The sequence below is a fragment of the Rattus norvegicus genome, chromosome 3 (genome assembly GCF_021556685.1).
Source record: "Rattus norvegicus strain SHRSP/BbbUtx chromosome 3, alternate assembly SHRSP_T2T, whole genome shotgun sequence".
NCBI classification, from domain to species: Eukaryota; Metazoa; Chordata; class Mammalia; order Rodentia; family Muridae; genus Rattus; species Rattus norvegicus.
The window spans coordinates 75,731,089-75,750,210 of NC_141536.1; the positions used below are offsets into that span (position 1 = coordinate 75,731,089).

The following is a 19,122-nucleotide window of genomic DNA, read 5'->3' on the forward strand; positions in this document are numbered from 1 at the left end:
ACCTCTCTACCAAACTGAGAACCACACCATTAGCCCTAAACACTCATGCAAGCCATGTCTTGAAGTATAAGCCTCTCATACCTCAGAATGTGACTCTACTTGGTGAAGGGATCTCAGTAGTAATTAAGGTACAATGAGATGCTACGCATAAGGCCATAATCAGTATCGCTAGGATCCTCAAACCTACATAAAGGAAAGGCCATATGTGGACAGGGAGAAGGCTGTTCTAGGAGGGAGTCCCTACCACCTCTTGATCTCAGATCTCCAGCTTCCAGACTATTAAAATATAATTCTTTTAGCTTAAACCACCCAGTATATGGTATCTGAAACAGTAACCACAAAAAAGAGATAAGGAAAATTCCAGTGGAAACATGATCTTGTTAGGGATTCTCTGGTTGAATAGAGCAAGCCAGTGAAGTACACCGTAAATGGTACAGATGAAAAGTAAGGGAGGAGGGAAAGAAGGAAGAATCAAAGACACAATGTGTTGACATATTTTATATTTGGTATTTGTAAGTCTTTAAAAAAAGTTTTTCAGGCCATTTTTCCTTTAAAAAAAAAAGCAACCTACATCAATACTCTGTACAAGTACAACAGACATTAGAAATGTGCATCATTCCAAAATAGTTACAAGAAAAGTACAGTTTAGAGTCCACATCAACTTCTATTCTGTGCCCCAGGGAGAAAAAGCTACAGGTGTTGAATACACAGTTGCTACACAGCAATCTGGAAAATGCAGAATTCCAACTTTGTTTTGAGGTGAATCAGCTTCAGTCTCCAGGCTTGTTTAGCTCAACAAGCCGCAATCAAGCATTGCAAAAAAACAAACAAACAAACAAAAAACCCAGGCTTCTCCATCCCAGAAAACAAGTATGAATGAACCAACTGCATAGTTGACCCTCCCCCACTCCTCCCCACTCCCACCCCCCAGAGCCTCCAACTTCACAAAGCACAAAGCCAGCAGGTCCATTGTGCCAAAGTCTGCCTGGAGATGGCAAAATGGCCTCAGAGAACAGACACCCAGTGGTGCCAATTGTTGCTAGATTCAGCTCTGGTGGAAAAACCTTTCTCCTTAGAAGTCATCAGTCAATGGCCTAAGTCCTTCAAAGCAGTTGGCCACCAGTCTGTAGCCCTTTCACTGACCACACCCCACACTGGCTGCTTTTCTCGGTGCTGCCATCGGATCTGAGCAGGGAGTTCCATCATTCCGATTTCACCAGACTCCTCCAACTTTCATTCACAGTTCCACTGAGGGCTTGGGGCAAACAGTGAGAAGGACCTTCCCCCTCTCTCTGCCCAACCTTACCCTCTGTTGTCAATTTTCCCTTTCCAATGGCTTTGCTATGCAAACTCCACCACGCAGTCCTCCTCCGGATGTAGAATGGCATGGTGAGCTTCTTGTGACCTGCCCATTTGGAACTCCAGACCTGTCACTAGCCTTCCTCTTGGGACTGGGAATGGCTTGCTGGGGCTGATGCCTAATGACTTTCTAGACCCATACAGGTAGGAGTGGAGAAGGTTTCTGTGTTTTGCAATTGTATATGATGTGTTCATGATTCTGTTGCTTTTTTTTTTGAGGGACTCTAATCTTCTACAGGGCTGTTTTAGGGGCGGGTCCTTTCCTCGCACTTTCCATGGCAGCAGAGGCAGGGCATAGGCGCTGCGTGGGATTGGACCCCTTACCACCCACTACAACCGTTCCTGACAGACTGAGGTGTATAGGCGGTGCACAGAACTACTGCCAGAACAGGCCCCTCTGTATAGTGCCCAAAGTCAGCACATCCTAGTGAGCAGACCAGACAGGGCATTTGGAAATAATGAGCCCATGTTCAGCTTCACCCCATACCTGGAGACAGCATGGCTTCCCTGATTCACAACTGCAGCGTCAAGTTCCCCAGTGAAGTTGAGTCCAGGGGGCCAACCTACCCTGGCCAGCCCATCCTAAAGGGCTGGACACTAAGTGAACATCAAAATGCAAAGGATTTAGCAAAAAGTGCAGTTTCCATGTGAGAAGTAAAATTCTCCCCCAGAGCATGACAGCGCCATGACCTCTTCTTTCAATCCTTTCAGTACCGCAAAGGGAAAGGGGTTGTGCCCCAGCGCCGAGCCACGGCAGCAACAGTGCTACAGCAGCGCTGGGTCACAGCAAGAATCGCACACTACAGTGCTGAACCACAGCGAGGGCTTTCAGTACATCATGGTTCAGCCTCTCTAACCCTACAAACACTCATGATCAGGTCCAGTCAGCCATCAAAGTGCCGGTGACTCGAGGAACAGAGTGCAGAACATCAGAGGACAGGTTACCCCAGGGCTCACAGTGGCCAGGTCCTCGGAGAAGACCCCTGCCCTCATCTTCAACACAATACCCATGGTCCCAAACATACAGCAGGATGTGTAACTGTGGAAAACAGCCACAGGACTCCAGGGACCTGGTGATTCCTTCATTGACCTTATGTATACTTCACTGCCTACTAGAAAATAAACTTGAAACTTCTTCAAATATAACCTGAGCCACAAGATAAAAATAAGAGATACAAATCTTGTCATGTTAATGCCTTGAGAAGTTTGCAGATTATGTACCAATAAAATAAAACCACATAAATTCTGAAACTCTTGGTGAATACACACCTGAAGCCAAAAACAAAACAAAAAAAATCTACATTTTTCTTTAAAAATTCAAAGTAATTACAGCAGCAGTGTAGTGAAAGAGGTTTTAAAAATAATAATTACATCTTTGATACAAATCAAACTTTGTACACCTCAATTCATAGGAATGACTGGTGTGTAAGAGTTTAGTATTTATATATACAGTAGATACTGATGTGTGTCACTGCAGAGAGACTAAAGCCAGTGGACTTTGGGGGGAAAGGGGTTAATCTGAGTTCACACTGAAATGTTCACAGATCACCACGCTATAAAACACACATACATACATACACACACACACACACACACACACACACACATACACACATAAATGACAACCTGAGTAAAACATTACTAAGAACCCAGAGCATCGTGAACCACTACGTCACATATTGCACCTTTAAAAAAATCCTTCTTACCAAAGACAGAAATGAGAGAACATAGGAGACGGGATGAAAAGGGGTGCACACACCATGGTATGTTGATTCCTCTGTTCCTCCCCACTCCCACCCACAGAGAGTCTCATGGTGATATTTTAAACTTCTATTCTCACCCAACCAATGGGATGAAAATCTCACCAACAGAAGTTCTTTGGCGAAAACTGGGAGGGGAGAAAAAAAAAAAGAAAGGAAGGAAAAGGAACATGGAGCACAAATGTGTGTCAAGGGCGGGCCGCAGAGAAAGCCTCCTCTAATGGGATGGGACAGGAATGTTACTGAGGAGGCGAACCTCTGATACTAAGCTACTGTTTAAATATTCTGTATATTCCAATTCTGAGATTCAATATAAAAATAGAGATATCTACTGAGTTTTGCCCGTGGAAGCATAATTCAGAAAAGGCACATGTTCAAATAGAAACCCACGCAGAAGAGGCACCGGGTGCCCCTCCCTGCATGAGAAACACCCACAGCCATGCTTTTCCATCGGCTAGATTCCGAGATACAGTAGGTAAAAATAGACCTCTGATACTTAAAATATATCCAACCCAACATAATCCTGGCTTTAGCATGTGAATCATATAAAAGTCTTAAAAAAAAAAAAAAACAGAGAGAGGCAGGGGAGGGAGAGAGAGAAGGGGGAGGAATAGAAAGAGAGGAGAACAAACCTGCTTGGAAAACAAAAACATAGCTCACTTTTCCTGGTTTTCCACAATTCTCAAGGAAAGAAAAACAGAAAGCGAACCCATCCCATTGGTAATCAGGAATGCAGCTGATTTACACACCACCTGCCCACAGCCCCTGAGAGCCCCAACTGCCTATCTGCCATGTTTTACATGCACAGCCCCATGCCCTCCAAGTAGTTCTAACAGAACAGAACAAAGAATTGAGAAATGAGACACATAAAACATGTCCCCGTCAGGGCGTTCTCCTTCACTGTGGGTGTGACGGTCTGGTTAGCTTCAGAAGGGTTTGCTTTGGAACTAGGCGATGTAACCATTAGTCTTTCCAAACATGCTCACTGGCTCGAGGTTTTCATAGATTGTCATTGCGGTTGTGTTCTGATAGATGAGGTCAACTTTTGAGTCTTTCTGGGCTCTGATAATATCCAACACACACTGATTGAGGAAAACATACTGGTCCTGGTGACAAAAGAAAGTGAGAGAGAAGAATAAGCACCAGCCCCTGGAATGAGAACACGAGATGATGTTTAGACAAATAATCACCATGTCACCCCCCAAACCCCACCAGTCCAACAGCAAACGCATCCAAATTAAGACGCAGTGATCTAAGAACATCCTAGTGAAATCCAAAACCACGTAACGCAGCCTTCATTACCAGTGATGCTTATCCGGAGGGGGCGCCCTCACTTTTCCTGATCGAGGAAACCTTGGAGAGAGTGAGATGGAGTTGCAGAGGAAATAGAGCATAGATACGGTGGGTCAGTGTGGAGTGCGAGGAAGCCAGAAAGATTCTCTAAAGATGAAAAGGGTTAAAAGATATCAGGTGAACCTGAGTGGGGACCACGCTTCAGGGAAGCTTGATAACTAATCCTTGTTGTCCCCTGGATGAAATTGAGAATCACCTAGGAGACACTCCTCTGGGTGAGTTAGGAGGTCATTTCAGGAGAAGGTCAGCTGATGAGGGACTGCCGTCCCTCCTGAACAAGGGGCTGAGGTTTGCGGCAAGTGAGAGGGAAGGGGGTTGAGCACCAACAGTCACCTTTCTATGGCCTTACTGCAGACAAAATGTGACCAGCGTCATCCTGCTGCCACAGTTAGAGACACTGGTACACTGTGTCGGACTGTACCCCAAACTATGAGGCAAAATAAACTTCCGCACAGCAATTGCTTTTTTCAAAAAAGTAACTAATACAAGAGCATCAGAATCTGCAGGTCGCTGTTTAAATAGAGGAAGCACGTGCTGATGCAGAAAGACACTAGGTGCCATAAAAGAAAACCTCATGAACAAGCATCCACTCTTTTCAAACTAGTCTATACACGTACGCATGCGCAAACTCAAATGGTTCTATAGCGCCACCTGCTGGGCAAGTTCCATCTCTTGCTGCTCTGACCAAACACAAGAAGGAACTTAAGGGAAGAGGGGCTTCTTTTGGCTCACAGCAAAACAGACAGGGCCCACCACAGCTGAAAAGAGATGGTGGCAGGAGCCTCGGGCAGCTGGTCACACTGCATCTACAGTCAGGAAGCAGAGGGCAGACAGGAAATGGAACCCGGGTATGAAACCTTAAGGCCCACCCATAGGGATCCACTTCTTCCAGCAAGGCTCTGCTCCCTGAAGGTCTACGACCTTTCAAAGAAGCGCCACTGCCTGGTGACTAAACATATTAGCCTGGGGAGGTGGGGACTCCAAACCACTACACATACTAAAGGTAATTAAGGCCTTCCTCTAGGTCCTAGAGCCTAAGAAGTTGGGTTAGGGGAAAAAAAAAATTCTGTGAAGTCCTATAGTGGTAATTTTTAATATATTATTTTTGAAATATGAAAAAGTGATCGGGAGAGGTAGATCAGAAGTTAAAGCATTGGCCACAGAGGAGGACTAAACAGCAGATCCACAAACCGTGAAAACGCTGAGTGGGTGTGGCCTCTGAAGACAGAGTGACCTCAGATCAAGCCAGCTAGCTAGACTAGCCGTGCTTTCAAGTTCTGTGTTTGTGAGAACCAGCATCACTGAATAAAGTCGAAAAGTAATCCTCTCTCTCTGTCTCTCTGTCTCTCTGCCTCTCTGTCTCCCTGTCCCTCTGTCTCTCTCTGACTCTCTGTCTCTCTCTGTCTCTCTCTCTGTGCACGAGTGACACAAACACACAAACACACACACACACACACACACACACACACACACACACGCATACATGCGTGCATGCACACAGAGATGAGAGAAGAAGCCACAGACAGATAATGAGACTTCTGTTCTTCTCGTTCTATAAAACTGTAGCAAAAAAATGAAAATCTAACATGGACGCAAATCTTCATTCTTTCTCCAACAATCATGGATCTCACCCAAAACACACAGTGTGCCCAGCCCTCTAACATACCCTGCTAGACGCAGACACAGCATAGTCCTAAGTTTCTAACTTGGTACCGAGTAACAGCCTGAGACGTGAATATTCTGCTCTCATCTTGGCCTGGAATATCCACCCCTGGAAGCCACTTCCTGACACACTCTGATAAGAATCAGCCTCAGATTCAAAGTTCACAAGGAACACATCAGGAAGGGCAAATCCAACAGCTTTCCACACACTGCAGTAGATCCTGAGCACACATTTTCTGCCCAGTCATCCTGGTGTAGCTCTGATAACCAGTTCTTTAGCTTCTGCAAGGCTGGGCGCGCATAAGTAGCATTTCCACCTCAGCGGCAATGTGCTATTTCCTACCATGAAAGCAAGTTTGATAAGTCTGTTCTGTTAGCTTAAACAGGGTCAGATCTTCTTAGAACGAAGACTAGACTACCTATAAATTTTTAATAAACAATCAATTTATTAAACTCAAAACCTAATTTTATAAATTTAAAATCCAGAAACCAAACCAAGAGTCTTAAAAAGATTAGTCCGAGGGCTGGAGAGCCACTCAGCCGTTTGGATCACTGCAGAGGTCTCTCAGAGGACCTGGGTGTGCTCCCCACTACCTCAGGTGCCTCACAACTACCTGTAACTCCATTACCAGGGGATTCAACGTCTTCTTCTGGCCTCTGTGGGCACCAAGTGCATGTAAAACAAAGACAGACATGCTGGCAAGACACCATATGCATGAAGTAAAGATAAATAACCTCTGCTTTAAAGAGTCTTCTAAAAAACAAACGCAGTAAGACGAAGACTCCTGACACCATCTGCATGTGTGACCGGTTCTGTTGCATCAGGTAATTTAATGACAACTGAGGTTCACAGCCAAGAGCATGAAAGACGTAGAAGGGTCCGGCATGCGCTGCCGCGTGACCCTTTACCGACAGATGGGAAGGGCGAGGCGTCCAACACAGATGTGGCCTCACCTCTGTCTGTACCATCAGAGGCCTGTGCATCCGAAGATCGTAGACAATGCCATACACATCCACGGTGTTCTCGTTCTCTATCTGATAGATCAGGCGATCAATAGCAATGAAAGTGCCCGTCCTTCCAACCCCAGCACTGGAAGACAGAGAAATGAGCACATCACCATCAGTTCCCTCTCCACGGATCTCCCAGTGCCCCACTGGTACCCACATCTTCATTATCAATCTCTGAGGCAAACACATTGCTCCTCAACTGCAGCTTCAAGGGAGTCGGGGCAACATCCCAGGCAAACATCTTGCTAACTGTCTCACACCCCGTGCCACTCAAAGGGTCCTATAGCTTAGGACATGAAGTTGCATCTTTTTATGAAGCCTCTGCTCTAATTAACTCTTTTGTCTTTCATGCTAAATTCTCCCTGTTCTGTTGCAGGCATGGGCACACCCTTTCTGTAAATGCGCAGATGGCAAATACCCTCTGCTGAGGCCATCAGGCCACTGCAGTGGGAAAGCAATGCAAATGAGTAAGCCGGTGGGCGTGGCTGGGTTCCAGTGAGGTTTCATATATAAAAACAAGCAGACCCTATCTGGGCTGTATAGCTTGCCACCCCCTTTCCACAGTCTCATGGCTCAGGGACTAAGGCCATAATCCCCCCTCCTTGAATTTCCAACTGCCTATTGCATTTCCCCTTGGGCATTGCTTTGGTGGGGGTTGTGTTCATAAATATCATTTTAAGTTGTTGCACCTGCACACGCTGCCAACCGTGCATACCTGCAATGCACCAGGATTGGTGACTCAGGGGGGATCTGCTTCATGTAATCCCGGACCAGGTACCGAAAGTTGATGAGCAGGTCGGTGGTGTCAGGAACACCATGGTCAGGCCAGGAGGTGAAATGGAACTGCCGCAGAGGATGACTCTCACTACTCTGCATCTAGAGGCCAACAAAATGGGTTAAAGATCCAGAGAGTCGGGACAGCTAACAATATTACAGCAGTGGGTGAAATCAAGCAGGCCTGAGAACCATACTGCACAAAAAGGAAAACAGGCAGCCAGGCAGGAGTCGCTCCCCAGAAATTCCAGTCACTGAATATTTGATTCCAAACACCACATCCCCATAATGTTCCCAGGAAGGAAGGGCTTCATCTCCCTGACTAAAGATGGCGCAGAGGCTCAGAGGAAATGGGAATGAACACCCAATATCCACCCTATGTGGAGACAACACACCCAATTTTGAGTTTGGATCACTTCTGTTCTCACCTACCAGCCAATAACAGCCCCGCACCCACACCCCTACTCCTCCTGGGACCCTCATGAGCCCCATTCTAAAACCCACCTGAAAATGGCACTTCCCTTAAAGCCAAATCATTTCCTAAGGATGGTCAGGAGGTCTAAACCTGTTGGACAAGAACCCCCTGCTAAGTCCCAGGCTCTCAAGAATGCATATGGAACTACTACCCAACTACACATAAACACACACACAACACACACTACATACAGCACACACACATGCACACACACTAAACATAACACACACACGTACACACGCACACACACACGATGCACACATATACACATACAAACTCACTCTGCTACTTTAACATCTGGCAGGCAGGAGACAGTGGACACTGTTATGACAAAACTAGTCAATTACACAGTTTGTACTCCACCTTAGACCACGCATGTGCCTATAATTACCAAAACACTGTCCCCTGGAGCTAGTCCTGTCCCTTCCTGCCCTTGATTTAATTATACTCATTGGTCTGTACCTGTCATCTCCATCACTGGGACAATGGGCATCTCTGTCACCAAAGCTAATGTTTATCTTTATTCATTATAAAAGCAATAGATTTACACTACTAAGTTTGAGAAATAGAAAAGAGGATACTGAGAAGCTGCATTGCCGATAACTAACATCATAAACAAGGGCTTCCTGAGAAGTCAGCTATGAGGAGTAGGGAAGAGAGGAGGAGATACAAAGGAACTGTGGAAAGTAGAACTTTTCAGAAGCAGGAGCAAGGAGGGGGGTGGGCAGGACAGAGGGCAAGGATAGGGGAGGGGTGTCAGGAGACAGGAAGCAGGGAGTTGATGGGGCAAGGGAGCAGGGAGGCAGGGAGCACAAGGGCAGGGAGCAGGGAGGCAGGGAGCACAGGGGCAGGGAGCAGGGAGGCAGGGAGCACAAGGGCAGGGAGCAGAGAGTCAGGGGGGAAGAAGGGCAGGGGGCAGGGGGCAGATGGGCAAAGGACAGAGGGCAAGGAACAGGGGCCAGGGGGGAAGGAGGCAAGAATGGTTCTGGGGGTGGGGAATCAAAAGCAATGGAGCTCTATCTGTAATGTTCCCCTTCTATAAAAGGAAAATGTATGCGTGTATCTCAGAGTTATAAAGCACTATTTTAGAAAATGCCATGTGGAAGCCTATATATAAGCCTAAAATAAGAAAAGGCTTTGGTGGGAATAATGAAGTCTAGAATCTGTAGCACTTCATTAATACAAACACAGTGAGAGCACAAGAGCGTTTTCTTTATTTCACCAGCTCTGTGCCCAAAAGGTGAGCTCCAGGCAGAAGCAAGTGGGGTAGTAGGCAGTCAAGTTAAATGGGCAAAAGCCAGCAGAAGTAAGCCTGACAGATTTCAGATGTTCCTCACTGACTGACCTTACTTATGTAAGTGGTCCTGTCAGTGTGTGCTAAACATCCCCAGAGTCTTTGAGACACGATAAGAATTAGTGTTTCATATACTAAATCTCACCTATAGCTTCCTCTTACAAACAGTCCCTGTTACAATGTAACACCACAAAGTCTATATATAAGCTTTTCTATCACTCACAGTTACATAAATGCTGAGCAATGCATGGCAACACAGACCTGTAATTCCAGCACTAAGGCAGCGGCAGAGGTTCATGACTTTTTTTTTTTTTATGGTTTTTTTTTTATTAATTTGAGTATTTCTTATATACATTTCGAGTGTTATTCCCTTTCCCGGTTTCCGGGAAAACATCCCCCTCACCCCTCCCCTACCCTATGGGTGTTCCCCTCCCCATCCTTGCCACCCTCCCCCCAACAATCAAGTTCACTGGGGGTTCAGTCTTACCAGGACCCAGGGCTTCCCCTTCCACTGGTGCTCTTACTAGGATATTCATTGCTACCTATGAGGTCAGACTCCAGGGTCAGTCCATGTATAGTCTTTAGGTAGTGGCTTAGTCCCTGGAAGCTCTGGTTGCTTGGCATTGTTGTACATATGGGGTCTCGAGCCCCTTCAAGCTCTTCCAGTTCTTTCTCTGATTCCTTCAACGGGGGTCCTATTCTCAATTCAGTGGTTTGCTGCTGGCATACGCCTCTGTGTTTGCTGTATTCTGGCTGTGTCTCTTGGGAGAGATCTACATCTGGCTCCTGACAGTCTGCACTTCTTTGCTTCATCCATCTGGTCTAATTAGATGGCTGTATATGCATGGGCCACATGTGGGGCAGGCTCTGAATGGGTGTTCCTTCTGTGTCTGTTTTATTCTTTGCCTCTCTATTCCCTGCCAAGGGTATTCTTATTCCCCTTTTAAAGAAGGAGTGAAGCATTCACATTTTGATCGTCCGTCTTGAGTTTCATGTGTTCTAGGCATCTAGGGTAATTCAAGCATTTGGGCTAATAGCCACTTATCAATGAGTGCATACCATGTGTGTTTTTCTGTGATTGGGTTACCTCACTCAGGATGATATTTTCCAGTTCCAACCATTTGCCTACGAATTTCATAAAGTCATTGTTTTTGATAGCTGAGTAATATTCCATTGTGTAGATATACCACATTTTCTGTATCCATTCCTCTGTTGAAGGGAATCTGGGTTCTTTCCAGCTTCTGGCTATTATAAATAAGGTTGCGATGAACATAGTGGAGCACCTGTCTTTTTTATATGTTGGGGCATCTTGTGGATATATGCCCAAGAGAGGTATAGCTGGATCCTCAGGCAGTTCAATGTCCAATTTTCTGAGGAACCTCCAGACTGATTTCCAGAATGGTTGTACCAGTCTGCAATCCCACCAACAATGGAGGAGTGTTCCTCTTTCTCCACATCCTCGCCAGCATCTGCTGTCATCTGAGTTTTTGATCTTAGCCATTCTCACTGGTGTGAGGTGAAATCTCAGGGTTGTTTTGATTTGCATTTCCCTTATGACTAAAGATATTGAACATTTCTTTATGTGTTTCTCAGCCATTCGGCATTCCTCAGCTGTGAATTCTTTGTTTAGCTCTGAACCCCATTTTTTAATAGGGTTATTTGTCTCCCTGCGGTCTAACTTCTTGAGTTCTTTGTATATTTTGGATATAAGGCCTCTATCTGTTGTAGGATTGGTAAAGATCTTTTCCCAATCTGTTGGTTGCCGTTTTGTCCTAACCACAGTGTCCTTTGCCTTACAGAAGCTTTGCAGTTTTATGAGATCCCATTTGTCGATTCTTGATCTTAGAGCATAAGCCATTGGTGTTTTGTTCAGGAAATTTTTTCCAGTGCCCATGTGTTCCAGATGCTTCCCTAGTTTTTCTTCTATTAGTTTGAGTGTGTCTGGTTTGATGTGGAGGTCCTTGATCCACTTGGACTTAAGCTTTGTACAGGGTGATAAGCATGGATCGATCTGCATTCTTCTACATGTTGCCCTCCAGTTGAACCAGCACCATTTGCTGAAAATGCTATCTTTTTTGCATTGGATGGTTTTGGCTCCTTTGTCAAAAATCAAGTGCCCATAGGTGTGTGGGTTCATTTCTGGGTCTTCAATTCTGTTCCATTGGTCTATCTGTCTGTCTCTGTACCAATCCCATGAAGTTTTTATCACTATTGCTCTGTAATACTGCTTGAGTTCAGGGATAGTGATTCCCCCTGCAGTCCTTTGATTGTTGAGGATAGTTTTAGCTATCCTGGGTTTTTTGTTATTCCAGATGAATTTGCAAATTGTTCTGTCTAACTCTTTGAAGAATTGGATTGGTATTTTGATGGGGATTGCATTGAATCTGTAGATCGCTTTGGGTAAAATGGCCATTTTTACTATATTAATCCTGCCAATCCATGAGCATGGGAGATCTTTCCATCTTCTGAGGACTTCTTCAATTTCTTTCTTCAGAGTCTTGAAGTTCTTATTGTACAAATCTTTTACTTGCTTGGTTAAAGTCACACCGAGATACTTTATATTATTTGGGTCTATTATGAAGGGTGTCGTTTCCCTAATTTCTTTCTCGGCTTGTTTCTCTTTTGTGTAGAGGAAGGCTACTGATTTATTTGAGTTAATTTTATACCCAGCCACTTTGCTGAAGTTGTTTATCAGCTTTAGTAGTTCTCTGGTGGAACTTTTGGGATCACTTAAATATACTATCATATCATCTGCAAATAGTGATATTTTGACCTCTTCTTTTCCGATCTGTATCCCCTTGACCTCCTTTTGTTGTCTGATTGCTCTGGCTAGAACTTCAAGAACTATATTGAATAAGTAGGGAGAGAGTGGGCAGCCTTGTCTACTCCCTGATTTTAGTGGGATTGCTTCAAGTTTCTCTCCATTTAGTTTAATAATGTGAGCAACTACTTTGCTATATATGGCTTTTACTATGTTTAGGTATGGGCCTTGAATTCCTATTCTTTCCAGGACTTTTGTCATGAAGGGGTATTGAATTTTGTCAAATGCTTTCTCAGCATCTATTGAAATGATCATGTGGTTTGGTTCTTTCAGTTTGTTTATATAATGGATCACGTTGATGGTTTTCTGTATATTAAAACCATCCCTGCATGCCTGGGATGAAGCCTACTTGATCATGGTGGATGATTGTTTTGATGTGCTCTTGAATTCGGTTTGCCAGAATTTTATTGAGTATTTTTGCGTCGATATTCATAAGGGAAATTGGTCTGAAGTTCTCTTTCTTTGTTGGGTCTTTGTGTGGTTTAGGTATAAGAGTAATTGTGGCTTCATAGAAGGAATTCAGTAGTGCTCCATCTGTTTCAATTTTGTGGAATAGTTTGGATAATATTGGTATGAGGTCTTCTATGAATGTCTGATAGAATTTTGCACTAAACCCGTCTGGACCTGGGCTCTTTTTGGTTGGGAGACCTTTAATGAGTGCTTCTATTTCCTTAGGAGTTATGGGGTTGTTTAACTGGTTTATCTGTTCCTGATTTAACTTCGGTACCTGGTATCTGTCTAGGAAATTGTCCATTTCCTGCAGATTTTCAAGTTTTGTTGAATATAGGCTTTTATAGTAAGATCTGATGATTTTTTGAATTTCCTCTGAATCTGTAGTTATGTCTCCCTTTTCATTTCTGATTTTGTTAATTTGGATACACTTTCTGTGTCCTCTCATTAGTCTGGCTAAGGGTTTATCTATCTTGTTGATTTTCTCAAAGAACCAACTTTTGGTTCTGTTGATTCTTTCTATGGTCCTTTTTGTTTCTACTTGGTTGATTTCCGCTCTGAGTTTGATTATTTCCTGCCTTCTACTCCTCCTGGGTGTATGCTTCTTTTTGTTCTAGAGATCTTAGGTGTGCTGTCAAGCTGCTGACATATGCTCTTTCCTGTTTCTTTCTGCAGGCACTCAGCGCTATGAGTTTTCCTCTTAGCACAGCTTTCATTGTGTCCCATAAGTTTGGGTATGTTGTACCTTCATTTTCATTAAATTCTAAAAGGTCTTTAATTTCTTTCTTTATTTCTTCCTTGACCAGGTTATCATTGAGTAGAGCATTGTTCAATTTCCACGTATATGTGGGCATTCTTCCCTTATTGTTATTGAAGACCAGTTTTAGGCCATGGTGGTCCGATAGCACGCATGGGATTATTTCTATCTTTCTGTACCTGTTGAGGCCCGTTTTTTGACCAATTATATGGTCAATTTTGGAAAAAGTACCATGAGGAGCTGAGAAGAAGGTATATCCTTTTGCTTTAGGATAGAATGTTCTATAAATATCCGTTAAGTCCATTTGGCTCATGACTTCTCTTAGTCTGTCTACGTCTGTTTAATTTCTGTTTCCATGATCTGTCCATTGATGAAAGTGGGGTGTTGAAGTCTCCTACTATTATTGTGTGAGGTGCAATGTGTGTTTTGAGCTTTAGTAAGGTTTCTTTTACGTATGTAGGTGCCCTTGTATTTGGGGCATAAATATTTAGGATTGAGAGTTCATCTTGGTGGATTTTTCCTTTCATGAATATGAAGTGTCCTTCCTTATCTTTTTTGATGAATTTTAGTTGAAAATTGATTTTATTTGATATTAGAATGGCTACTCCAGCTTGCTTCTTCTGACCATTTGCTTGGAAAGTTGTTTTCCAGCTTTTCACTCTGAGGTGGTTTCTGTCTTTGTCTCTGAGGTGTGTTTCCTGTAGACAGCAGAATGCAGGGTCCTCGTTGCGTATCCAGTTTGTTAATCTATGTCTTTTTATTGGGGAGTTGAGGCCATTGATGTTGAGAGGTATTAAGGAATAGTGATTATTGCTTCCTGTTATATTCATATTTGGATGTGAGGTTATGTTTGTGTGCTTTTCTTCTCTTTGTTTTGTTGCCAAGACGATTAGTTTCTTGCTTCTTCTAGGGTATAGCTTGCCTCCTTATGTTGGGCTTTACTATTTATTATCCTTTGTAGTGCTGGATTTGTAGAAAGATATTGTGTAAATTTGGTTTTGTCATGGAATATCTTGGTTTCTCCATCTATGTTAATTGAGAGTTTTGCAGGATACAATAACCTGGGCTGGCATTTGTGTTCTCTTAGGGTCTGTATGACATCTGTCCAGGATCTTCTGGCTTTCATAGTTTCTGGCGAAAAGTCTGGTGTGATTCTGATAGGTCTGCCTTTATATGTTACTCGACCTTTTTCCCTTACTGCTTTTAATATTCTCTCTTTATTTTGTGCGTTTGGTGTTTTGACTATTATGTGATGGGAGGTGTTTCTTTTCTGGTCCAATCTATTTGGAGTTTTGTAGGCTTCTTGTATGCCTATGGGTATCTCTTTTTTTAGTTTAGGGAAGTTTTCTTCTATGATTTTGTTGAAGATATTTACTGGTCCTTTGAGCTGGGAGTCTTCACTCTCTTCTATACCTATTATCCTTAGGTTTGATCTTCTCATTGAGTCCTGGATTTCCTGTATGTTTTGGACCAGTAGCTTTTTCCGCTTTACATTATCTTTGACAGTTGAGTCAATGATTTCTATGGAATCTTCTGCTCCTGAGATTCTCTCTTCCATCTCTTGTATTCTGTTGGTGAAGCTCGTATCTACAGCTCCTTGTCTCTTCTTTTGGTTTTCTATATCCAGGGTTGTTTCCATGTGTTCTTTCTTGATTGCTTCTATTTCCATTTTTAATTCCTTCAACTGTTTGATTGTGTTTTCCTGGAATTCTTTCAGGGTTTTTTGTGACTCCTCTCTATGGACTTCTACTTGTTTATTTATGATTTCCTGGAATTCTTTCAGGGATTTTTGTGACTCCTCTCTATGGGCTTCTACTTGTTTATTTATGATTTCCTGGAATTCTTTCAGGGATTTTTGCGATTCCTCTCTGTAGGCTTCTACTTGTTCTCTAAGGGAGTTCTTCACACCTTTCTTGAAGTCCTCCAGCATCATGATCAAATATGATTTTGAAACTAGATCTTGCTTTTCTGGTGTGTTTGGATATTCTGTGTTTGCTTTAGTGGGAGAAATGGGCTCCGATGAGGCCATGTAGTCTTGGTTTCTGTTGCTTGGGTTCCTGCGCTTGCCTCTCGCCATTAGATTATCTCTAGTGTTACTTTTTTCTGCTATTTCTGACAGTGGCTAGACTGTCCTATAAGCCTGTGTGTCAGGAGTGCTGTAGACCTGTTTTCCTGTTTTCTTTCAGCCTGTTATGGGGACAGAGTGTTTTGCTTTCAGGCGTGTAGTTTTTCCTATCTACAGGTCTTCAGCTGTTCCTGTGGGCCTGTGTCTGGTGTTCACCAGGCAGGTCACTTGCAGCAGAAAAGTTGGTCTTACCTGTGGTCCCGAGGCTCAAGTTTGCTCGCAGGGTGCTGCCTACGAGCTCTCCGAGGCGGCAGCAACCAGGAAGATCTGTGCCGCCGTTTCCGGGAGCCTCCGTGCACCAGGGTTCCAGATGGCGTTTGGTGTTTTCCTCTGGCGTCAGAGATGTGTGCAGAGTGCAGTCTCTTCTGGTTTCCCAGGCATGTCTGCTTCTCTGTAGGTTTAGCTCTCCCTCCCACAGGATTTGGGTGCAGAGAACTGTTTATCCGGTAGATCCCTTCAGGTTCTGGCGGTGTCTCAGACGCAGCGGTCCTGCTGCTCCTGGGCCCTCCTCTAGGGGAACCCAAAGGCCGTATACAGTTTCCTCTTGGGCCAGGGATGTTGGCAGGGGTGGGCAGTGTTGGTGGTCTCTTCCGCTCTGCAGCCTCAGGAGTGCCCACCTGACCAGGCGGTGAGGTCTCTCTCCCACGGGGTTTGGGAGCAGAGAGCTGCTGCGGGCTGGGATCCGCGGGTTTGGGACTCCCAGTAAACACAGGAAGTGCCCGGTCCTAGAGGAATTTTGCCTCTGTGTGTCCTGAGTTCACCAGGCAGGTCTCTTGCAGCAGAAAAGTTGGTCTTACCTGTGGTCCCGAGGCTCAAGTTCGCTCGAGGGGTGCTGCCTACGAGCTCTCCGAGGCGGCAGCAACCAGGAAGATCTGCGCCGCCCTTTCCGGGAGCTTCCGCGCACCCGGGTTCCAGATGGCGTTTGGTGTTTTCCTCTGGCGTCAGAGATGTGTGCAGAGTGCAGTCTCTTCTGGTTTCCCAGGCGTGTCTACCTCTCTGAAGGTTTAGCTCTCCCTCCCACGGGATTTGGGTGCAGAGAACTGTTTATCCGGTAGATCCCTTCAGGTTCTGGCGGTGTCTCAGACGCAGCGGTCCTGCTGCTCTTGGGCCCCCCTCTATGGGAACCCATGACTTTAAGACCAGCCTGGACTACCTAGTAAGCCACTCTCTCAAAACATCATCTCCTAGTATGTATTGTTGATACCACCTTTTCACGCCTTCTCAGGATCCAATCGGATTGATCCCAGGACAACCTGTGCATACTCAGGATCCCAAAGTAATACAAGCATGTGTGTATCCTGCCCACACACACCTGTGCACAGTCATATAAGCATATGACAGTACACCCTACGGAGCCCGTGTGCAGAGTATGCCATACTATCCAGGTTTGGATAAGTACAGTCCATGATGTTCACACACATTCCTCAGAACACAGTCAAAAACAGGTGGTTACACTTTAGATCATTCCTAAACTATTTATATTACCTAGTGCCTTTTAATAGTTGTTATACTGGATGGCCTAGGGAATGATGAACCTAAATATACACGTTAAATACAAATACAATTTTTATTCTGAATAGTTAGCTCCGGGTTGGTTGAATCCACGGCTGAACAATGCAAAGGGCTGGCTCCGTATGTGGTATCTAAAGGCTGGCTGGGGACGCAGTAGGCACATAGTCAGAGTTTAGTTATCCGTTCTCCAAAAGCTACCTACGCAGGGTTCTACCTCCACAAACAACCCTGACAGTATGATCTAAATGTATTGTGAGCATGTATGAAAATATCAAGAACATGTAATAATAATAAAGTAGAAGGCACTGGACATATTCCCAAGAGAAATGGAAACAAATACAGAGCTTACTCATCTCTTAAAGGGGCTGTTCCTTCTAAATAAACAAGCTTGTGAAAATCAACAGAGCTGAGACTGAGCTCTGTGACCCGTGAGCCCACTCCTGAACTCCACACCATGTCTTCAGGTCAGAGACTCAAACTTGAGCTCACCAGATCAAAAGGGATGGACATTTTTAGGCCCTCAACACGAGCTAGAAAACGTTAAGCCTATTTGCACACTCAGTTGATATTGATGTTGACTCAGGACACTTTCTCTACTTTCAAACACTCTTTAGCAAAGAAAAATAAACTCAGCTTCCTAGGATGTTTTGTGATTCAACTGGATTTGGTTTTGTAACTTTGGGGGAAAGGGAGGACAGCACATGTGCCCTAGAATTCAAATCCTGGAATCAATACAAACTGTTCCTAGCAGTAAGCACCTACCCCATGCATTTCCCCACCCAGAGGCCTCCAGGAAAGAAAAGTGACACTGACACAGCCATGCTCCTAAGACTCATTCATTCAGAAAGGACACAAAGTCCCCTCAAAGAAAGTAAAGCTAGAGGCTCCTTGGAGAACAAGTAGAGATGGGCACTTCGATTGTAAAAAAAAATAAAAGAAGCAAAATTGCTTTTCTCATGCATCAAATACTAGTTATTCTCAATATTAATATCCAATAATTTTCTTGAGTCGATCTTGACTTACATTTTTCACCACAAAATCTCTGATGGTCCATTCCGGAAGAACAACTTCTGATGTCATTGCCACAGTTATGTCCCCGTAGTCCTGAGCCTGCTTGGAAGGCCAGTACTCTTCACATTTGGTCTAGAACACAAGGTTTGGTTGTATGAAAAGACAGGGATCACACACCCACCATCGCCAAAACCTCACAAGAAAAAACAAGTCGTGAAACTGTCATGGAGGACTGCCCAGTCCCTTAGCAGGGTCTGTTTGATCCAAACACAGAGATACACACATGTACTAACATCTCAAAATAATAGTAAGTGAGTCTTTAAGAGAAATGATTCGGGTCTGTGAGGTAGTTCAGCAGTTCACTTGCTGTGCAAGCCTACAGCCCTGAGTCCAGTACTCACAGCCCGTTTCCAGAAGCATCACATGGACCGTGTGTTTGACCATGTGTTTCCTGTGGCATACACCATATACACTCTCATACACAATATAGTAAAAACCGATTTTAAGGAATGATGTCCAACAGGTTCCAGTTACCACCTGTCACGGCAGCACTCATGGAGAACACATACTGTCCACCAGCAGCCATGCCATCAAGCTGTCGAAACCCTTCTCCATCAACAAGGAAGACCAAGACAGAAGCATCCCACAGACAACTCGGGTGGACAAGGCAGTGGGAATCACTGACTTAGGGACTAACTCTTATGCTTCAAGAACGTTATGCCCAAGAAAGGAATCTACACTTGGAGAGGGGGAGGAGAGGG

At 44.4% G+C, this 19,122-nt stretch overlaps 1 protein-coding gene across 7 annotated transcripts in view; it reads right to left on the minus strand.

The window, feature by feature from the left end:
* Positions 1-483: 483 nt before the first annotated feature.
* The window catches only part of Ptprj (protein tyrosine phosphatase, receptor type, J), a 155,935-nt gene continuing 137,296 nt past the window's right edge, over positions 484-19,122 (minus strand). For 6 of the 7 annotated variants that reach the window (XR_015682786.1, XR_015682787.1, XR_015682788.1 and 3 more), the window contains 4 exon segments: positions 18,374-18,493; positions 7,858-8,018; positions 7,089-7,224; positions 484-4,225 (listed from right to left, as the gene is read on the minus strand). Coding sequence is in view for 4 of the 7 variants with exons in the window: in NM_001399120.1 (NP_001386049.1) it covers positions 4,067-4,225; positions 7,089-7,224; positions 7,858-8,018; positions 18,374-18,493 (576 nt within the window). In the remaining 3 variants the exon portion in view is untranslated. 7 annotated transcript variants of the gene reach the window in all.